The sequence below is a fragment of the Theropithecus gelada genome, chromosome X (assembly GCF_003255815.1).
Source record: "Theropithecus gelada isolate Dixy chromosome X, Tgel_1.0, whole genome shotgun sequence".
NCBI lineage: Eukaryota > Metazoa > Chordata > Mammalia > Primates > Cercopithecidae > Theropithecus > Theropithecus gelada.
The window spans coordinates 46,380,693-46,399,638 of record NC_037689.1 but is presented as its reverse complement, the minus strand read 5'-3'; the positions used below and the strand labels follow the sequence as shown (position 1 = coordinate 46,399,638).

Below are 18,946 nucleotides of genomic sequence, written 5' to 3'. Positions count from 1 at the left end.
CCCACAATGATGAGTGTTTTGAGTTTATCCTCCTTTTTATGGAGCCACTCAAGGGTGCCCCTTATCTCAGATCCACTGCGTGCCCTCTACTTTAGGCATCAGCCTGAACGACTTCAAGTCCATATCACTTCCTTCCTGAGTTTCTGCTTTACTCGTCAATATGGCACCCAGTAGCACACAAAGCCAGGTCTGGTCTCAGTTTCTAGTTCTTATCCAGAGCTTGGAAACCATTTGGTGATCTTTGAGTGTCTATTACTTCAGGGGTTGATGCTGTCACTCATCTCAGTCTCCCCGTTGGAGATGATGAAAGTTTGGGAGTACAGATGAAGTGGGCTAGTGGCAGCATGGAGCTTGTGTTACAAGACATGAATGATGGGCTCTTGGATCAACTACTGGCAATTACATTTTGGGGAGGAGAATCCAAAGAAATGTACTATGTCAGTCAGTTTTTGTTGTCAGGAGCCCTCCTCTTTTACTGGTTGGAAGAGAGAGAGAGAAGTAGGAGTTAGCCCTGCATCTGTGTCCATCGTGCCCTGATTTTCCCCTGGTTTTTCATGACATGCAAGTGTTGGGATAAGGCACAGCAGTCTTTCGTGACTGGGGCCATGATCTGAATCTTAAAACTGAGAGGAAATGTAGAGGGTCTCCTTGCCTAAAATCTGAACGACTCTGAATGACAACCATGGAAAGGGAAAAGAAAATTCTGGAAACCTCCACTGGTACTTTATTGGTATTTCTATTGTGCATGCCCTTCCCACGTAAATACCAGTATTGTCAAGAGGGTTGATGAGGGGTCTGTAAAAGAGATACCAAAAGTTTACTTTAGAGACACTAAAGGGTTGATGAGGGTTGTATGAAAGAGATACTAAAAATGAAATTTCCTCCTACAACAAAAAGACATAATTCCATTTGATTTCTCTGATTTTAAGTAGCCTGGGTTTCCTATTATAACATGAGAAGTCTCTACCAAAATCCACTTTGACTTAATTATTTTATTGGCAGGTTGTCAGTGCTACTTCTGCTTGTTTGAGCTCATTCATTATAGGATTATCTAAAAGTAAAACACTCAATTAGTAATAGAAAAAGAACAATGTTTGGGAAGTTGGGAGAGATGCTTTGCTTAATACCTGGCGGCCTCTAAGTGATTATAGAGGTGGGTGTTATAGGCCAACCGTGTCCTATCGGCTGAGTCTGAGAGGGGTGAAAGGTTTACAAGGATTGCATGAGCCTTCGAACACTCCTAGAAAGAGCTGGCAAAGGTGGAAGAGCCAAGGGCTGGGCTCCTTTTCATTTTCCAGAGGCCTGTTAAAAATTTCAGCTCAGATAATTTAATTCCTGGTACATTTCTTAATGTTCTTGTCTGTGCACGGCACTATGCATAAAGAAGAACATAAAAACAGACAAAGTACAGACCCTGTTCTCTGGTGTCTATGACATATGGTCTGAAATTTCCTATTTAATCTAGTGCGTATTTTAATAGTTCACATTTTCACAGCTAATTTCCAGGCTCTGAAGAAGCAGCTAGAAGTTTTTAATGAAACCATGTAGGTGTTCATTCGTCTACAGGGATTCAGAAACCTGTCTCTGCTGATAAGAGCTGGTATAATAACTCAAGGGGGTGGATGTTTTCTCCACTTAGAGTGAGTAAAGTCAAGGAAAAAATATAATTTCCCACTTTGGGAGGCCGAGGCGGACGGATCACCTAAGGCCAGGAGTTTGAGGCCAGCCTGGCCAACATGGTGAAACCTGGTCTCTACTAAAAATACAAAAAAAATTAGCCAGGTGTGGTGGCGCATACTTGTAGTCCCAGCTACTCAGGAGGCTGAGGCAGGAGAGTTGCTTGAGCCCAGGAGGCAGAGGTTGCAGTGAGCCCAGATCATGCCACTGCACTCCAGCCTGGGTGACAGAGCGAGACTCTGTCTCAAAAAATATATATATGTGTGTGTGTGTGTGTATGTGTGTGTATATATGTGTGGCACATGTATGTAAATGTATGTGTATATATGTGTGTGTGTGTATGTATATGTGTATGTGTGTATATATGTGTGTATATGTGTGTATATCTGTGTGTGTATATCTGTGTGTATATCTGTGTGTGAATATATGTGTACATGTATGTGTGTATATGTGTTTGTATATGTGTATATATGTGTATATGTATGTATATATGTGTGTATATCTGTGTGTATATCTGTGTGTATATATCTATGTGTGTGTATATCTCTGTGTGAATATATGTGTACATGTATGTGTGTATATATGTGTTTGTATATATGTGTATATATGTGTATATGTGTGTATATATGTGTGTTTTTGTATATATGTGTATATGTGTGTATATGTGTGTGTATGTGTGTGTATATATATGTGTGTGTGTGTGTATATATATATAAAATTTCATAATAACTATAGACCTTAGTCATTTCAGGCTCCCAGTGAAGGTGAAATAGTAGCTGAAATTGTTCTTGGGAGTCTGATGACAGCAAGCCAAGGTGATTTTTAAGAAATGAAACCCAGTTTAGAGACTGGAGGTTTTTCTTTTTAAAACTTGCTATTAGTGTCAAAACTGTTATTACCATTAATTTACCATATCAGCCAGACTAAGACATTGCTTTTTTTCTGTTGACATTAAAAATACAGGAATAGTTACAAGGATGTTAAACGCCAAGATAAGTAATTTGCTTTTCATGAATATGCTATTATTATAATTCTTTATTTGTGAATTTGGGACTGGAACTCATTTCTTAAAATAGAGGATCTGTATTACCGGCAAATACAGTACTGTTACAAACAACCCAAACTTGGAAAGGCACAAAATAGAAGGATTTAAGATACAAATTCTGGTGCAATGAGACTGGTATGCAGCATAGTATGTAACTTATAGTGGATATTCCATAAATGTTTCTGGGTTAAATGAATGTATGAATGAATGGATGTATGAGGAAGACCTATTCACGGAACCTTCCAGCATCTGCAAAGGATTTGTATGGTAAGACCTAAATCCCCAACCCCATATACGTGTGTGTGTGTGTGTGTGTGTGTGTGTGCGTGTGTGTGTGTGTGTGTGTAGACAGATAGATAGATGATAAATAGATAGATAGCCTTAGCCTTTTCTTGCTCATGGTGCTAGGTACAGGACTTTATTACAAGTTGGTGTTTGGTGGATCAAATTCAGTACGCAGACGTAGTGTGCTTTGCCCTTAACAATGTTTTAAAATTTATTTTAGGGAAGGCATGAGCTCTTGTTTGCCATAGTCACACCTTGCACCGCTGCTCCTTCCCCCTTCCCTAACCTGACTCACACATTTATGCAGCCCATCTGGCCCCAGGGAATATTTTAATTTGCTCCTTGTGGTATAGTCTTTTTTTAAGCTGGGTCTCACTCTGTTGCCCAGGCTGGAGTGCAGTGGCATGATCATGGCTCACTGTAACCTCAAACTCCTGGGCTCAAGCAATCCTCCCACCTTAGCCTCCCAGATAGCTGGGACTATAGGTGTGTGCCACCATGCCCAGTTAATTTTTAAATTTTTTGTAGAGATGCAGTCTTACTCTGTTGCCCAGACTGGAGTGCAGTGGTGTGATCATGACTCACCGTAACCTCGAACTCCTGGGCTCAAGAGACCCTCTTGCCTTGGCCTACCAAGGCGCTGGGGTTACAGGCATGAGCCACCATGCCTGGCCATAGTCTTTAAGTCTCCCCAAGTGACCTCATATTTGACATTAAGGATGGCAATCTAAAATTGAAACCCTTACATGCTATCTCTGAGTAGGAAGTGGTGATGATGACGATGATCATAGTAAACAAGAAGAAGATGATGATGATGCTATTGTCTGAAAGTTGTATAGCAGGTTGAATTCTTTTTTCAATGTCCTTGCACATTTATTCTACCCATTTTATTTATTCATTTGTTTTTATTTATTTATTTTTGGGATGGAGTCTCACTCACTCTGTCACCCCAGGTGGAGTGCAATGGCGTGATCTCGGTTCACTGCAACCTCTGCCTCCTAGGCTCAAGTGATTCTCCTGCCTCAGCCTCCCAAGTAGCTGGGACTACAGGCATGTGCTACCATGCCCGGCTAATTTTTGTATTTTTAGTAGAAACGGGGTTTCACCATGTTGGCCAGGCTGGTCTCAAACTCCTGACCTCAAGTGATTCACCCACTTTGGCCTCCCCTCACCCATTTTAACCACACAAGAAGGTAGTATTATAGCCATTTTATAGATAAATATATAGATATAGACAAAGGCCTGAAAAATTAAACTATGAAACATTCCCATGGTCTCACAGGAGTTGGTAGGCACTAGGGTGGAGCCTGGGGCTAGCCTCTTTCTCCTGGTCATGTCTGTATCCTTCACCACAGGAATGTCTACATGATGCAGTCCTTTTGCTTCATTTTCCTGTAGAGAAACTGTAGAGAAACTGAGGTCTACCAACATCCCCCTAAGGCCCGTGACAGTGCCGGGTGCCAGAACTGTACTTGAGACCAGGCCATATAGATTTATGATAGGCACTCTCAGCCCTCTACTGCTACCTCTAGGCTTTCTCAGCAAGCAGAAAGTGTGCTGTCTATGGCTACATTAGTTCCCTTTTGGTGGCAACAAATTACCTCAAAACTTGGTGGCTTAAAACGACAAACATTTATTATCTCACAGTCTCTGAGGGTCAGGAATCAGGAAGCAGCCCAGATGGATGGTTCTGACTCAGTCTTTCATGAAGTTTCAGTCAAGATGTCAGCTGGCGGCCGGGCACAGTAGTTCACGCCTGTAATCCCAGTACTTTGGGAGGCTGAAGCAGGTGGATCACCTGAGGTCAGGAGTTCAAGACCAGTCTGGCCAACATGGTGAAACCCCATCTTTACTAAAAATACAAAAATTAGCCAGACATTGTGCTACACAGTTGTAGTCCCAGCTACTTGGGAGGCTGAGGCAGGAGAATCGCTTGAACCCGGGAGGCGGAGGTTGCAATGAGTCGAGATTGCACCATTGCACTCCAGCCTGGGGGACAAGAGTGAAACTCTGTCTCAAAGAACAAATTTGTGACAAATATATTCATAAACATAAAATGTACCATTTTAACCTTTTTTTTCCCTTTTTCTTTCTTTCTTTCTTTTTTTTTTTTTTTTCCTGAGACTGAGCCTTGCTCTTGTGTACCAGGCTGGAGCGCAATGGCGTGATCTCAGCTCACTGCAACGTCCACCTCCTAGGTCCAACTGATTCTCCTGTCTCAGCCTCCCAAGTAGCTGGAATTACAGGCATGTGCCACCACCATGCCTGGCTACTATTTTTATTTTTAGTAGAGACGGGGTTTTGCCATGTTGGCCAGGCTAGTCTTGAACTCCTGACCTTAGGTGATCCACCTGCCTCAACCTCCCAAAGAGCTGGGATTACAAGCGTGAGCCACTGTGCCTGGCCCATTTTAACCTTTTTAAGTGCACAGTTTAGTGGGATTAAATGGTTGCGTTCACATTGTCCTGCAACCATCACCACCATCCATCTCCAGAACTTCTTCATCATCCCAAACAAAAATTGTAACCATTAAACAAGAACTCCCTATCCCCTTCTGCCCCCAGCCCCTGGCAGCCAGCCTTCTACTTTCTGCCTCTATAAATTTGACCACTCTATGTACCTCATATGAGTGGAATCATACAGTATTTGTCCTTCTGTGGCTGGCGTAATTCACTTAACATGATGTCTTCAGGGTTCATCTATGTTGTAGCATGTATCAGAATTTTCTTTCTTTTGAAGGCTGAATGATATTCCATTTTATGTGTACATCACATCTTTGTTATCCATTATTCCATTGATGGACGTTTGGGTTGTTGTCAACACTGGTGTTCAAGTTCTGCTTTCAATTCTTTTGGGTATATACTGAGAAATAGAATTGCTGGACCGCATGGTAATTCTATGTTTAATTTTTTTGAGGAGCCGCCTTACTGTTTTCCATAGTGGCCGCACAGTTTTACATTTCCACTAGCAACGCACAGGGTTCTAATTTCTCCACATCCTCACCAACACTTGTTATTTTCTGTTTGTTTGTTTTTTTAAATAATCATCCTAATTTTAGGCATTGCTAATTTTTAAGATGTTTGATTTTGAGAAAAGAGCTACAAAATACAGTTTGTGGATCTGAATTAGATTTCCCACCTGAGACTTTGACAGTTTTAAAATTTGTGTCTTTTTTTTAAAAAAAAGATTATTGTTGTTGTTTTTAAGACAGAGTCTTGCTCTGTCGCCCAGGCTGGACTGCAATGGTGCAATCTTGGCTCACTGCAACTTTCGCCTCCTGGGTTCAAGTGATTCTTCTGCCTCTGCCTCCCGAGTAGCTGGGACTACAGGCATACGCCACATGCCTGATTAATTTTTGTATTTTTAGTAGAGATAGGGTTTCACCATGTTGGCCAGGCTGGTCTCAAACTCCTGACCTGACCTCAAGTGATCCACCCACCTCGGCCTCCCGAAGGGCTGGGATTACAGGCATGAGCCACTGAGCCCGGCCTAAAATTTTTATCCTTAAACAAAGGTACAAGTAAAATGTGAATAAACATGAAAAGTTTCTTACTACGCAACTGGCTAATTACAAGAGAGGTGGTCATGAGCAAGGGGTCACTTTCTGAGTAGGTGGCTTAAGGCAAGTTCATTTGCCTCTCTGGGACTTAATCATAGCATCAGTGAATGGGGAAAGTAAACACAGCTGCCACATAGGGCTGTTGCAAGGATTACATAGGTTCATACTTCATTTTTTAAAATGTTATTTTTTGAGACAGGGTCTTGCTTTGTTGCCCAGGCTAGAGTGTAGTGGTACAATCATGGGTCACTGCAACCTTGAACTCCCAGGCTCAAGCGATCTTCCCACCTAAACCCTCTCCCCGCTCAACCTGAGTACCTGGGACTACAGGTGCATACCACCATGCCCAGCTAAGTTTTTCAAAATTGTTTGTAGAGATGGGGGTCTCACTATGTTGCCCAGGCTGATCTCAAACTCCTGGACTCAAGCGGTCCTCCCACCTCAGCCTCCCAAAGTGTTGGGATTATAGGCATGAGCCACCACAGCCAGCCTGGCTCACACTTCAACGCCCTTAGAGCAGTGCCTGGCACCCATGTCGGGCACCGTGTAAGGGTTAGTTGTTGTTATTGATTTGGCCAGAACTGAAGCATGGACCCTTTTCTCTCCTTGAGTTTCATCTTGCTTACCCAAGGCCCAAACCAAACCAGATCGTACTAGGAACTTTTTCATTTCTTTTTGGCAGATATACCAGAATATATCTGAAATACTGAAACCTTTAAAGGCATTTGTCAAGACATTTATTGCCCCACTAGATGTTAAGTACTTCTGGTTTTTTGTTTGTTTGTTTTTGTTTTTTGAGACGGAGTCTCGCTCTGTCGCCCAGGCTGGAGTGCAATGGCATGATCTCACCTCACTGCAACCTCCACCTCCTGGGTTCAAGCGATCCTCCTGCCTCAGCCTCCCAAGTAGCTAGGATTACAGACACCCGCCACCACGCCCAGGTAATTTTTGTATTTTTAGTAGAGACGGGGTTTCACCATGTTGGCCAGGTTGCTCTCGAACTCTTGAACTCATGATCTGCCCGCCTCGGCCTCCTAAAGTGCTGGGCTTACAGGCAAGAGGCACCACACCTGACTGATGTTAAGTACTTCTTAAAAGGGAAAACTTTGTAGGAGAGAAATAGCAAATTACTTTCATATGGACAGGACTATAAATGGGATTATTTTCTTGGGGGAAAACTTTATAAATGGAAACCTCTTAATACAGCGAGAGACTGAATTTAAATACCTTTACTCTTGGAAAATGTCATGCATGCTCTTCCTTATTTGTTATATTTGTAAAGTGCTTTTCTTCCCAGGAAGCTCATTACAAACTGTCTCCTGACTGTATTGAATTCAGCTCCTTTGCAGGGGAACCACCCTTCAAAATGCACCAGAAACAGATCAGAGAGCTGGCAAATTGAGGCTGGGAGTTATTTTGCATGGATATTGCATTTTATGAAGTGCGCCACCGTTGTTTATCATTGAAGATTCAAGTTCTTTCATCCCCTCAGGCAGAATATTCTCAGCTATGAGCTTGATTCAAACTACAGTAGACAAGTCGTAGATTTCTTAGAAAGTGAACTTCTAATGGAAATGCTGACAATCCATTAACAGCAGGAGGCCTAATGGCTGCCACAGAAAATATACTTAAAGATTACAGTAATAAAAACACATATTTTAAAGTGCCTGCTACAAGTTCAAAAATGTTTTTAAATGTTGCTGTTAATAATAGGCCACCCAATCCTTATGGCATTTGATTTTGTCTCATAAATGGGTTTAATCTAAGGGAGTGCTGTTGTACTGCACCTTTTTTTTTCTGTTTGACTTTGAGGGGGGTTTGATGTCTTTTGGCAGAATTATCAATGCCTTAATGGAAGGTAAATAATTGGTATATTAGCAGACGTGTGGAATTTTAAATCTGGAAAAGACCTGAGCAATCAGCCGTCATATGTTATTATATCTGCTAGAGGAAACTTGGGACTCTAAAAAGTAAGGGGCTAGGGTTTAGAAAGGAAAAATGAGTGTTGGGGGCAGGCAGTGCTATTGGTGATGTGCCTGTGGCGTTAATAGTTCCTTACCAATGTCATTAGTGTAACACCTGCCCTTCTGCCTAATCTCCTTGCTTGGGTTACCTGAGTTCTTTCTTCCTACTGTGATGCTTTTTTATGATGATAAAAGTAATATATATTCATTATATAACTATTAGAAAGTAAAGAAGGGGCTGAAAATCACTCGCAGTCTCATCATCCAGAGCAGTCTCTGTTAACATTTCGGGTTATCACTCCCATCTGTTTCCCATCTCCATATACGTACATTCCCTCTACAAACTTGAGATCATGCAGAACATAGTGTTCTAAAATCATTTTGGCTTTGCAGTTGCTCATGAGCATTTTCTCACATGATGAAATATTATTTAAGAATCTGATTCTCCTCATCTGCTTATTATATCATCTTGGAGTTGTACAGGTTTCTCTAACCTAGTTAGAGAATTTGCAGTGTTGTGTGTTACACGTTGCATTGAATATCCATTATACACAATAAAGATTTACTTACATCTCTGATTATCTCCTCAGAAAATAGAAATTTTTGCATCTATTGCCAAATTACCCCTCAGAAAGGCATTGCTATTTTATCCTCTTACCAGCAGTAACATGAGGGTAGCCCTTTTCCTGAGCCCTCACTAGCTGTAACAAATTTTTAAAACTTTAGCAATCTGATATATAAAATGTATCTCATTTCAGCCATTTGCATTTGTTCGACTACTAGTGATGATGAACAGTTTTTCTAGCTCATTTACAAATTTCTCTTGTGACCTGCCTATACAGGCCATATGCTCATTTTTCTACTAAGCTTTTCACCTTCTTTTTGATTTATAAGCTCTGTCTATATACCGAGATCTATCATTTGTAGGTAAACGTTGCAAAAAATTCCACGATTTTTTCATTTGCCTTTTATCTTATTTCATGGTGGGGTTTTTTTTTTTTTTTTTTTTTTGGTACAGAAATTAAAAAATTTTGTGTAGTTAAATGTCAATGTTTTTCCTTTATGGTTTCCTTCTTTGCTTTTATGCTGACACCTAAAGGTATTTCCAAAACACAGATCTAATCAGACTCCGCCCTTGATTAAAATCTTTCTGGGGGTTCTTGAGTAGGAAATCCAGTCTCCTTGTGGTGCTCTAGGTCCAGATCATTACCACCACATGGGCATTTGGGATTCTGACCACACCAAGCAACTTAGACTTAGTACTCCTTACTTAGTGTGCTCTGCTTGGAAAGGCCATCCTCTACCAGCTGCCATGGACCCACTCTCCATCTCCACCCACCTCTTCCTGGTCATTATCAAAGACCCAGCTGAGACATGACTACCTCTTCTACCCTCTTCTTCCTCCCCTTCCTCCTGTGTAGCACCTGGTCCCCAGAAGATCTCTGTAATGGTATGTAAAATGAATAATCCAAGGGACAAGTCTAAGATGGTAAATAGGAGAATTGGCTTTCAGGGCCAGTTTCGTATCAAAAGATTGAACTGAGTGGCTGGGGGCTAAGGCTCAAATGTGACCAATTGAAAGACCCGAGGCAGCACAGGCAGGATGCTCAGAAGTTGGTGGGATGCAGCGTCTGGGGGGCTGAGCAGCAGGCAGCAGGCACGGTAGGCTGGCAGCACTGGGGGCCCGGTGGGAGCATCAGGGAAGGGCTCAATTCTGAAAGCACCCAGCAACCATCACATGAGGTCCCAAACTGGTAAACTGATCTTAACCACCAAAATCTCCTCCCACCCCACAGTCTTCCCCAAACTGGGAAATGGCATCACTGCTTTCCAGTTTCTCGGGCCCGAGACTGGAGTCACTTGATTCCCGTTCCTCCCACACCCCATGTCCCATCTGTCAGTGAGTCCCGTTGGCTCTACCGTGAAAACATAGCCAGACCACATACTGTAGGATTCCATTTTGATGACATTCTAGAAAAGGCACAACTGTAGGGACAAAAAACAGATCTGTTGCCAGTGGCTGGGGGAGGGGAGACTCCAAAGGGTCACAAGGGAATTTGGGAACTGATGGGACCCTCCTATGCCTTGATTGCAGTGGTGGTCACTCAACTGTATGCATTTGTCAAAACTCACAGAACTGGCCGGGCACGGTGGCTCATGCCTGTAATCCCACCACTTTGGGAGGCTGAAGCGGGCGGATCACGAGGTCAGGAGATCGAGACCATCCTGGCTAATACGGTGAAACCCCGTCTCTACTAAAAATACAAAAAATTAGCTGGGCGAGGTGTCGGGCGCCTGTAGTCCCAGCTACTCGGGAGGCTGAGGCAGGAGAAGGGCGTGAACCCGGGAGGCAGAGGTTGCAGTGAGCCGAGATTGCATCACTGCAGTCCAGCCTGGGCGACAGAGTGAGACACCGTCTCAAAAAACAAACAAACAAACAAAACCTCACAGAACTGTACACTAAAAAGGGTGAGTTTATTATACCCCAGTAAAAATATGGGGGAAAATATACTAGGAATCCTGCCATTTTTCACCACACTGCCGTCATCCTGGGCCAGGCCAGGCTCCATCACCATCTTGGAATTTTTTTTTTTTTTTCCTCTTGAGACAGAGTCTCACTCTGTTGCCCAGGCTGGAGTGCAGTGGTGCCATCTCGGCTCACTGCAACCTCCGCCTTCTGTGTTCAAGTGATTCTCCTGCCTCAGCCTCCCGAGTAGCTGAGATTACAGGTGCCCACCACCATACCCAGCTAATTTTTTTGTATTTCTAGTAGAGACAGGGTTTCACCATGTTGGCCAGGCTAGTCTCAAACTCCTGACCTCAAATCATCTGCCCGACTTGACCTTCAAAACTGCTGGGATTACAGGCATAAGCCACCATGCCTAGCCTTGGATTCTTATTGCAATGGGCTCATAACTGGGCTCCCTGCTCCTGCCCCCGCCTCACTGCCATCTGTTCCTAACACAGCAGTCGGAATGGTCCTTTGAAAACAAGCAGCAGATTGTTAATCCTTTGCTCAGAACTCTCCAGAGGTTTCTCTTCTCAGAGACTGTACGTGAAACTGCCGCCTGATATGTCTCTGGCCTGATCTCCCGCAGTGCCTCCCACTCTCCCTTCCCCACCAGCTGGCTCCACACTGCCACGATGGCCTCCTCCTTTCCTGGGACCTGTTGCGTGGGTCCCTTCAGACTGAAAGGCAGAGTTCTCACAATGGCTGCCAAGGCCCTCCGTGGCATAGCCCTCTGTGCCTTCTCTGGCAACCTCTTCCTAACCCCCTCCCTCAGCTCCTCCCCTCCCTCAGCTCCTCCCCACCCATCAGTCCTCGAGGCAACTGCAGTGCCCTGCCTGCGCTTCCTGGGTGTGCGTTCCATGCTCCTTTCTTGGGGTGCTCTGTCTGGAGTGCGCTGCCCTCTGATTTCCATTCACCTGGTCCCTCCCCTCATCTCTTCCAGGTTCTTCGCTCAAGAAGCGTTTTCTCAGTGGGGCCTTCCCTGAGCACCCTTTTTGCAATCGCAGCCGCCCTGCCCCCAGCCCCACTTGCTATCCTCTCACCCTCTTTTTCTCACAGACCACAGATCCGTCTGACATACCGTATTTTGTTTATTGTGTGATTCCTCCTCATATCTGTGAAGGTATGAGGTCAGGGGTTTTGTTTTCTGTCACCCTCCAGTCCGCAGATCATGGCTGCTTGCCTGGCTAATCAGAGACACTCAGTTAAATTTTGTGGATGGAAGAAAAGAAGGGAAGAAGGAAAGAGTGTTAAGAACCAGCAGTAGCCGGGCACGGTGGCTCATGCCTGTAATCCCAGCACTTTAGGAGGCCGAGGTGGGTGGATCACCTGAGGTCAGGAGTTCAAGACCAGCCTGACCAACATGGTGAAACCCCGTTTCTACTAAAAATACAAAATTAGCCGGGTATGGTGGCAAGCGCCTGTATTCCCAGCTACTTGGGAGGCTGAGGCAGGAGAATTGCTTGAACCTGGAAGGCTGAGGTTGCAGTGAGCCAAGATCAGGCCACTGCACTCCGGCCTGGGTGACAGAGCGAGACTCTGTCTCAATTAAAAAAGAACCAGCGATCACTGTACTCTTCTGTCACTGCCCCTGAATATCACTCAGTTCCTTACTATACATAGTCTTGGACAACATGGGATGTGGTACGAGTGTAGGTTTGTGGGCTCAGGAGTTTTGGGGTAGTGGCTCTCCTGCCTGCCTTGCCTTTCTGTTTTGCTGCTGTCTCAGATGGCGAAGTTAACAGATGCCTTCTCTCCAATTTCTCTTTAGAAGCAGATGTTCCAAGAGAGGAGCAGCCGGATGCTGCAGGCCTTGTCCCCGAAGCAGAGCCCTGTGAGCAGCCCAACCCGGAGCCGGTCCCCTTCCCGCTCCCCATCGCCCACCTTCTCATGGCTTCCACTCAAAACCTCACCCCCTTCCTCACCCAAAGCAGCCTCGGCCTCCATCAGCAGCATGAGTGAGGGGGATGAGGATGAGAAGTAGAGGCTGCTGGCAGGCAAGAGCCGCACCACGCAGGATGGGGAGGAGGGCGAGGGTCACAGGGTTGCCTGGGTGATGTCTGAAGGGTAATAGTCACAGGAGCTGCGGCTCAGCAGAGAGACCCTGAACTCTGCTAAGGGAAGGTCTTGGGACCAGTTCTCTCTCACTCTCCATACAGCTCAAGAGTTGGGCGAGGTGCAGAGATTTCCAGCCGGACAACTTACACAAACCTTAGCGTCATCTCGAATCACTCTAACCTTGCTAAGGAAGGATGCAGAGTTCCCTAGAGAGACTTGCACTGATGGGGTGACTTCTGCTTTTGTCCTTCCACCACCCCCACCAAGTAAACCACCTGTGGAAGCGGCTGTTCCCTCAACCTGCTACTTCTGCGTCCATAAGGGTCCTGCACGTTGCCTCCCACCACCCCAGCTCTGCCAGAATAAAATTGTTTCCAATAGAGGTGGCAAAGTGCTTCTGAAATAGTCGAGTTAAAGACAAATTCCAACCTTCTCAGTCCAGCCACTGAGACCTGATGTTGGAACGCATCAACTCCTTCCAGTTCCATGAACGTGGCTCATAGACAAAGCCTTGCTTTAGGCCGGTTATAAAAGGTCATCTAGTGTGAACCTTAACTTTTTATTCAAAGGACAGTTTTGTCAAGAACTCCACGTAAGGCCTGATGTGCTCCTGGTTGTACTTTCTCATCACTGGTTTGACTTCATTGTTTTGCAGAAATTACCTTAATCTGTGGGAACTGCAACAAAGAAAAACTTCCTAATATATAAAAAAGAGGAGCTGCTTCGCTTTGGCTCCAGGTTTAGCAGACAAGAAATGTCTCCTGAAGCTTCTCCTTAAAGGATGCTATTATGGAATGGCTTTTCCCATTTCTGACCAGTTAACGGTTTCATAGACCTCAAGTAACAGTTTGAGGTATCAAACATAGTATACCGACAGGGGGTGCTACCTGCACGTATCTGTTCTATATATGCTCCAATATGCCATCCCCGGGTGTATCCCATGTGCAATATGAGTATATAGTGGTGGCATTTTATAATAGACCCCACTCCTGCGCTCCACCGTAATACTCCTCTGAAATCCTTGGTCTCAAGAACCATCTGTTCTCTTGTGACTTGGGCACTTTGTCAAGCTCATTCCAGATTCCTGTGGAAACGTTTTATCCCAACCAGGAAATTAGTATGTTGTGCTTGTGACCTCCTATAACATTTTTGGGTGAAGAAGAACTCGGAAGACTTTTTACAGAGAACTGTGGGCTCAGTTATGATCTCAGCATCTGAGTGGTCTAGGTAGTATCACCATTATTTCTGGCCCTAGGTTTGCCAAGTGGGATGAGGACTCTAAGTGTTCCTGCTGAGTTGTCTGAAATTCCTGCTCCTTAGTCACCTGTGTGAAATGAGCAGGGAGAGTTAAGGTCTAGAACCAAACTCTTTGGGTTGTTGTATGGGTATGCCAGTAAAGTCAGAGACACAGCTGGGGTCTAACTGAATAGAGGCCCAAACCAGCAACTTGTAGGCAGAGCCCGGAATCTCTTGTGATAGAAATACCCCTTTTCAGAGGCCTTGGGAACCAGCCTTCTAGGTGACAAGGGGGCAACCAATGAAGGAAGGCGGCATGTGTTTCCCCTTTGTGTTGGGGTTGAACTACCTCCCTATTCACCTGGAGATGAGTGCTGTCCACTGGGAAGCAAAACTATGAGGCTGAGCTGGCTTGGAACCTCTTTGTTCTTGGCACTTTCCTTCTCCAGGACTCTGGGAAGCACTCATGTGAGACAGAGAGCTGGCAGGAACACGGCATGTGAAGAAGAAAACTTCTTTTTGCAGTCAAGGGCCACCCAGAATATTGCTCTTCTGAGAGGGACAAGGGCCCCGTTCTTCCATTGTGTCCATTTGGTCTCCATCTTCCATCACGCACTCAGGTCAAACCATGCAAGTCTGCCTACCATTTGAGTTAGTTGGCACTTGTACCAGTCAAGGATGAGGCCAACCAGGCAAGGGAAGGTGGTGGGAAAAAGGGAAAAGGAGGAAAGAAGTTCCTGGAGGGAGGAAAGGAGGATAAAGAAAATCTGCTCTCATAAAACCATTTCAGGACCTCACTCTATAAGTGAGCCTCTCTTGGGAAGGCCTTTTGTGCTCCTACTCCATGGCCCAGGGCAGATAGATCCACTTTTACCTGAATCCTACACTCTGGAGCAAATAGTGTATCAGGCTGACTATACATTTGCAGGCCTTACACGCCATACTGACAGGTGCCACTTACGTGACTCATCAGATAATGTCACCATTGCTGCCAATTATGGGAAACAACCATTGCTCGTTCCAGGGATGAGCCTAAACCACACATAAATGGGTTCTAAATCTCACCCTCCTAACCTGTGGTGAGCCCCCCCACCCCACCCTCTTGAGGCTGCAAATCTACTGAGAAGGAATGGGGAGGATTCTGCAACCCAACTTTTGATACTTTTTGGCCATCTCTCAGTCTCTCCCAGCCCCTACCCCCACACCACCTCCCTGCTCCCAGGCAGAGACCGGGTTGCACTTTGTTAAGGCCAGCTGGTCAACTGTAATGGCCAAGAGTGAGTTAAGGCTGGAATGAGAAATATGCCCCAAGCTTGGAGGGGTAAGCAGGAATGACACAAAGCAAGGAAAGAGATTCTTTTTGCCCTAGTGAGGAAGCTTCAGACTGAGGAGGGCTAGAGGATAGCAACTTAGGACTGCAGAAGAGGGCAGCTTATGAAGAGGGGAGAAAGTGGGACTGAAGCTGTGGGGGAGCAGGAGGGTAGTGATTTTCTGCTGGCTTTCTTCCTTTTCTTTCTTTCTCTCTCTTTCTTTCTTTCTTTCTTTCTTTCTTTCTTTCTTTCTTTCTTTCTTTCTTTCTTTCTTTCTTTCTTCTTTCTTTCTCTCTCTCTCTTCCTTCCTTTCTTCTTTCTTTTCTTTTCTTTTTTTTTTTTGAGACAGAGTTTTGCTCTTGTTGCTCAGGCTGGAGTGCAATGGCGCAATCTCAGCTCACTACAACCTCCACCTCCCGGGTTCAAGGGGTTCTGCCTCAGCCTCCCAAGTAGCTGGAATTACAGGCACCTGCCACGTTACAGGCGCCTGCCATGACGCCCAGCTAATTTTGTATGTTTAGTAGAGACTGGTTTTCACCATGTTGGCCAGGCTGGTCTCAAACTCCTGACCTCAGGTGATTCGCCCGCCTCGGCCTCCCAAAGTGCTGGGATTACGGGCATGAGCCACCGCGTCCGGCCGATTTTCCGCTCCCTTTCAAGTGTTAACTCACCCCCTGACAGGTGAAGAGGGAAGGGTTCCTTTTACGCACAACCAAGGTTAGCAAATGCCCACGCAGGATGTGGGGTCCCTGCCTCTCTGGTTGCTTCATTTCAGCACTTCTACATTAGCTGCTTATGGGGACCCTAAAATGAACTGGTCACCCCTCCACCAGGTAAGAAACAAGGGTGGAATTGCTGTGCCGTAAGTCACACTGAATGACTTGCTTCTGGCAAGCATGCTCCTGTGTATCGGGACCTTACCAAGGCAAAGGAACGCCAGGCTCAAGAGGAGCAGGACACGAGACATTGGCCTGGCTTCTAACCTGGTCTGAGTGGAAGAGACACAGCTTAGGGATTTGAGTTTTGCTCTTAGGCTACTAGATACTGTGATTTCACTCCCTGGGGGAAGGACAGGAAGAGCACGGATTTATTTTCTCTCCGTCTTCAGTACTTATTTTAGCATCTAGTCATACCCCAGGGAGAGATGTGAGACGGTGTCACTGGCTCAGCTGAAGCAGATGAGCCCGTCTCTAGCAGAGATGTGCCTGTTTCTTAGGCATCCATTCAGCACTAGTCTTGGCCATCAGATTTTTAAAAAAGAAATAGCTCATGAGGCATTTGCAACTTCTCTCTAGACTTCTTTCTAGTTTTCTTCTGTTGTGTCACTTCGATGAGTCCAGGGACAAAGCCATAAGTAGAGCATACATACTTAAGACTATGCTGTACATATAAGATAAGACCCGTCTGGGTTAAAGCACGACTTTATGCCCAAGCATTTGCTCTGGTGCTGAACAACGCGAACTACTGGAATCAGCCTCCCCCAACTCCGCGCGCCCCCTGCCCTCCCTGCTCCTATCCCATTCTGGCTCTCAAATGGACCACACCATTCTCAACTCGTTTATAAATAAAGGGATGCAGAATTGCACTTTGGTGTGTCACTGTCATGTTTCTTAAAAGTGTGCTGCTGTGTGTTCCTATTTATGAACTCTAGCTCAATGGGGAAAAATACAGGCATCGTAGCAGCTGTCCTGGCCCACTGGCTGGCTCTGCCCAGCTGTGGCCCCAGCACTTCAGAAGGATGTGACTCTGTAGCGTACAGAGCAGGGCAAAGCCTTGGAGTTGCCAAAGGCCCCACGTTTGACTTGAAAGCTAGTTAGGAACAGCACCACGTGGAGGGAAGCTCACATGGTGAACCCAGTCAGAACCCTGAATTGTAGGCTCCACTACCAACTGACTTTGTGACCTTGGCCTAACCTTTTCACTTCTTTGGCCTCAAGGAAATTATTTCTAAGGTCTCCTTTGCCTGTAAAGGTCTCTGAATGTATGAGGCAGCCTGCATCGCCCCAAGCTTCTCCCAGCTGTGATGCTGTCACTGAACGACCATGAGAAAGTACTGAACTCTCACTGGAGAGGTGGTCTTCCAGTCCCCTGGGGCCTCCACAGCTGATGGCATTAGTGGCTGCTTTCATGCCTTCAGCCTCCGCACTTCTAGCATCAAGATAAAAGGCTCTTGAGTTCCATCCGCTTTTCTTATCTTGTAACTTGACAGAATGCTTCCCAAGTGTACCTAAACTTTGGGAAGTGGCCATTTCAACCACTTTTCCATCTTTGGGGGAAAAAAAAGCTTCTTTGATCAGCTAGACGCAGATAGATGGGGGTGGAAGCACTAAATCTGGATCCCAAATTTCAACAGCGAAGGCAGATGTCAATATTCTGAGAACCGTGCTGGTGCCCTCCACTTGCCAAATTAAGGAGATTCCATTAACTCCATCTGGAGAGGTTGAGCTTTTTGAGATGACCACAGTTCTGACATTAGCCTCGGGTCCAGAATAAATAAAGCCAGTCTGGTGGTTAGCAGGGGAATGAATTTAAAAACGGAATACCTATTATTCATACACCATATTATTTGGTTTTGCCACATAGATCAAACGCATTCTTGACAGGTTGTATTTCAAGCAACAGTTACAAGTTTCTTCTTGACTTTCATGATGCCTCAGATGTGTTCTCAAGGGGAAAACAATCAGTTACAAGGTGTAATAAAACCCATATTTAAGAACCTTGATATTTGCCCCCAAGAGAATTAGCCTTTGTTAATGAACATAATTTCTGGGGGAAAGGGTACACTATCAAAAATGTTCCCACACACATCACACACACAGTCCTCTTGGAGTCTTCATTGGTTACTGGAGTTGAATGACGACTTCTCCAGGTATTCAGCAGGAACAATTAGATTAAAAGGACTCCCGCAGAGATGCTTTTGAGACAGAGTGTGACAGTACATAAGCATCAAAGTATACTTGGTGGTCAACTTCTTTAAGAAACCATCAAGTAAAAACCAATCAACAGTAAAATCTGAAGATTTCATTAACAGCCCAAATATCTACAGTTAATAGAACCCTTATGTTAGTTTTTGACACTACTATTACGTGTATTCTAGAAAAGGCATCATATTGGCTACATTTCAGCTGCAGTTGACCAAAATGTGAGAAACTTGGAGAAATGTACAGAGCAGGGTTGACATGTACTGTTCCTAGAAACAATTTTTATTTTTATTTTTATTTTTTGACACGGAGTCTCGCTCTGTCACCCAGGCTGGAGTGCAGTGGCAGGATCTCAGCTCACTGCAACCTCCACCTTCCAGGT

General features: G+C 45.1%; 1 protein-coding gene across 3 annotated transcripts in view; it reads left to right on the top strand.

Moving 5' to 3' along the window:
* PCYT1B (phosphate cytidylyltransferase 1, choline, beta) overlaps nt 1-17,228 on the top strand; it is a 116,199-nt gene extending 98,971 nt beyond the window's left edge. For 2 of the 3 annotated variants that reach the window (XM_025372820.1, XM_025372818.1), the window contains exon 8: nt 12,811-17,228. In XM_025372820.1, the coding sequence (XP_025228605.1) occupies nt 12,811-13,023 (213 nt within the window). In that variant the 3' untranslated portion in view covers nt 13,024-17,228. The remainder of the gene's footprint in view (nt 1-12,810) is intronic. The other variant, XM_025372821.1, reaches the window with a different exon arrangement.
* Nucleotides 17,229-18,946: the final 1,718 nt, after the last annotated feature.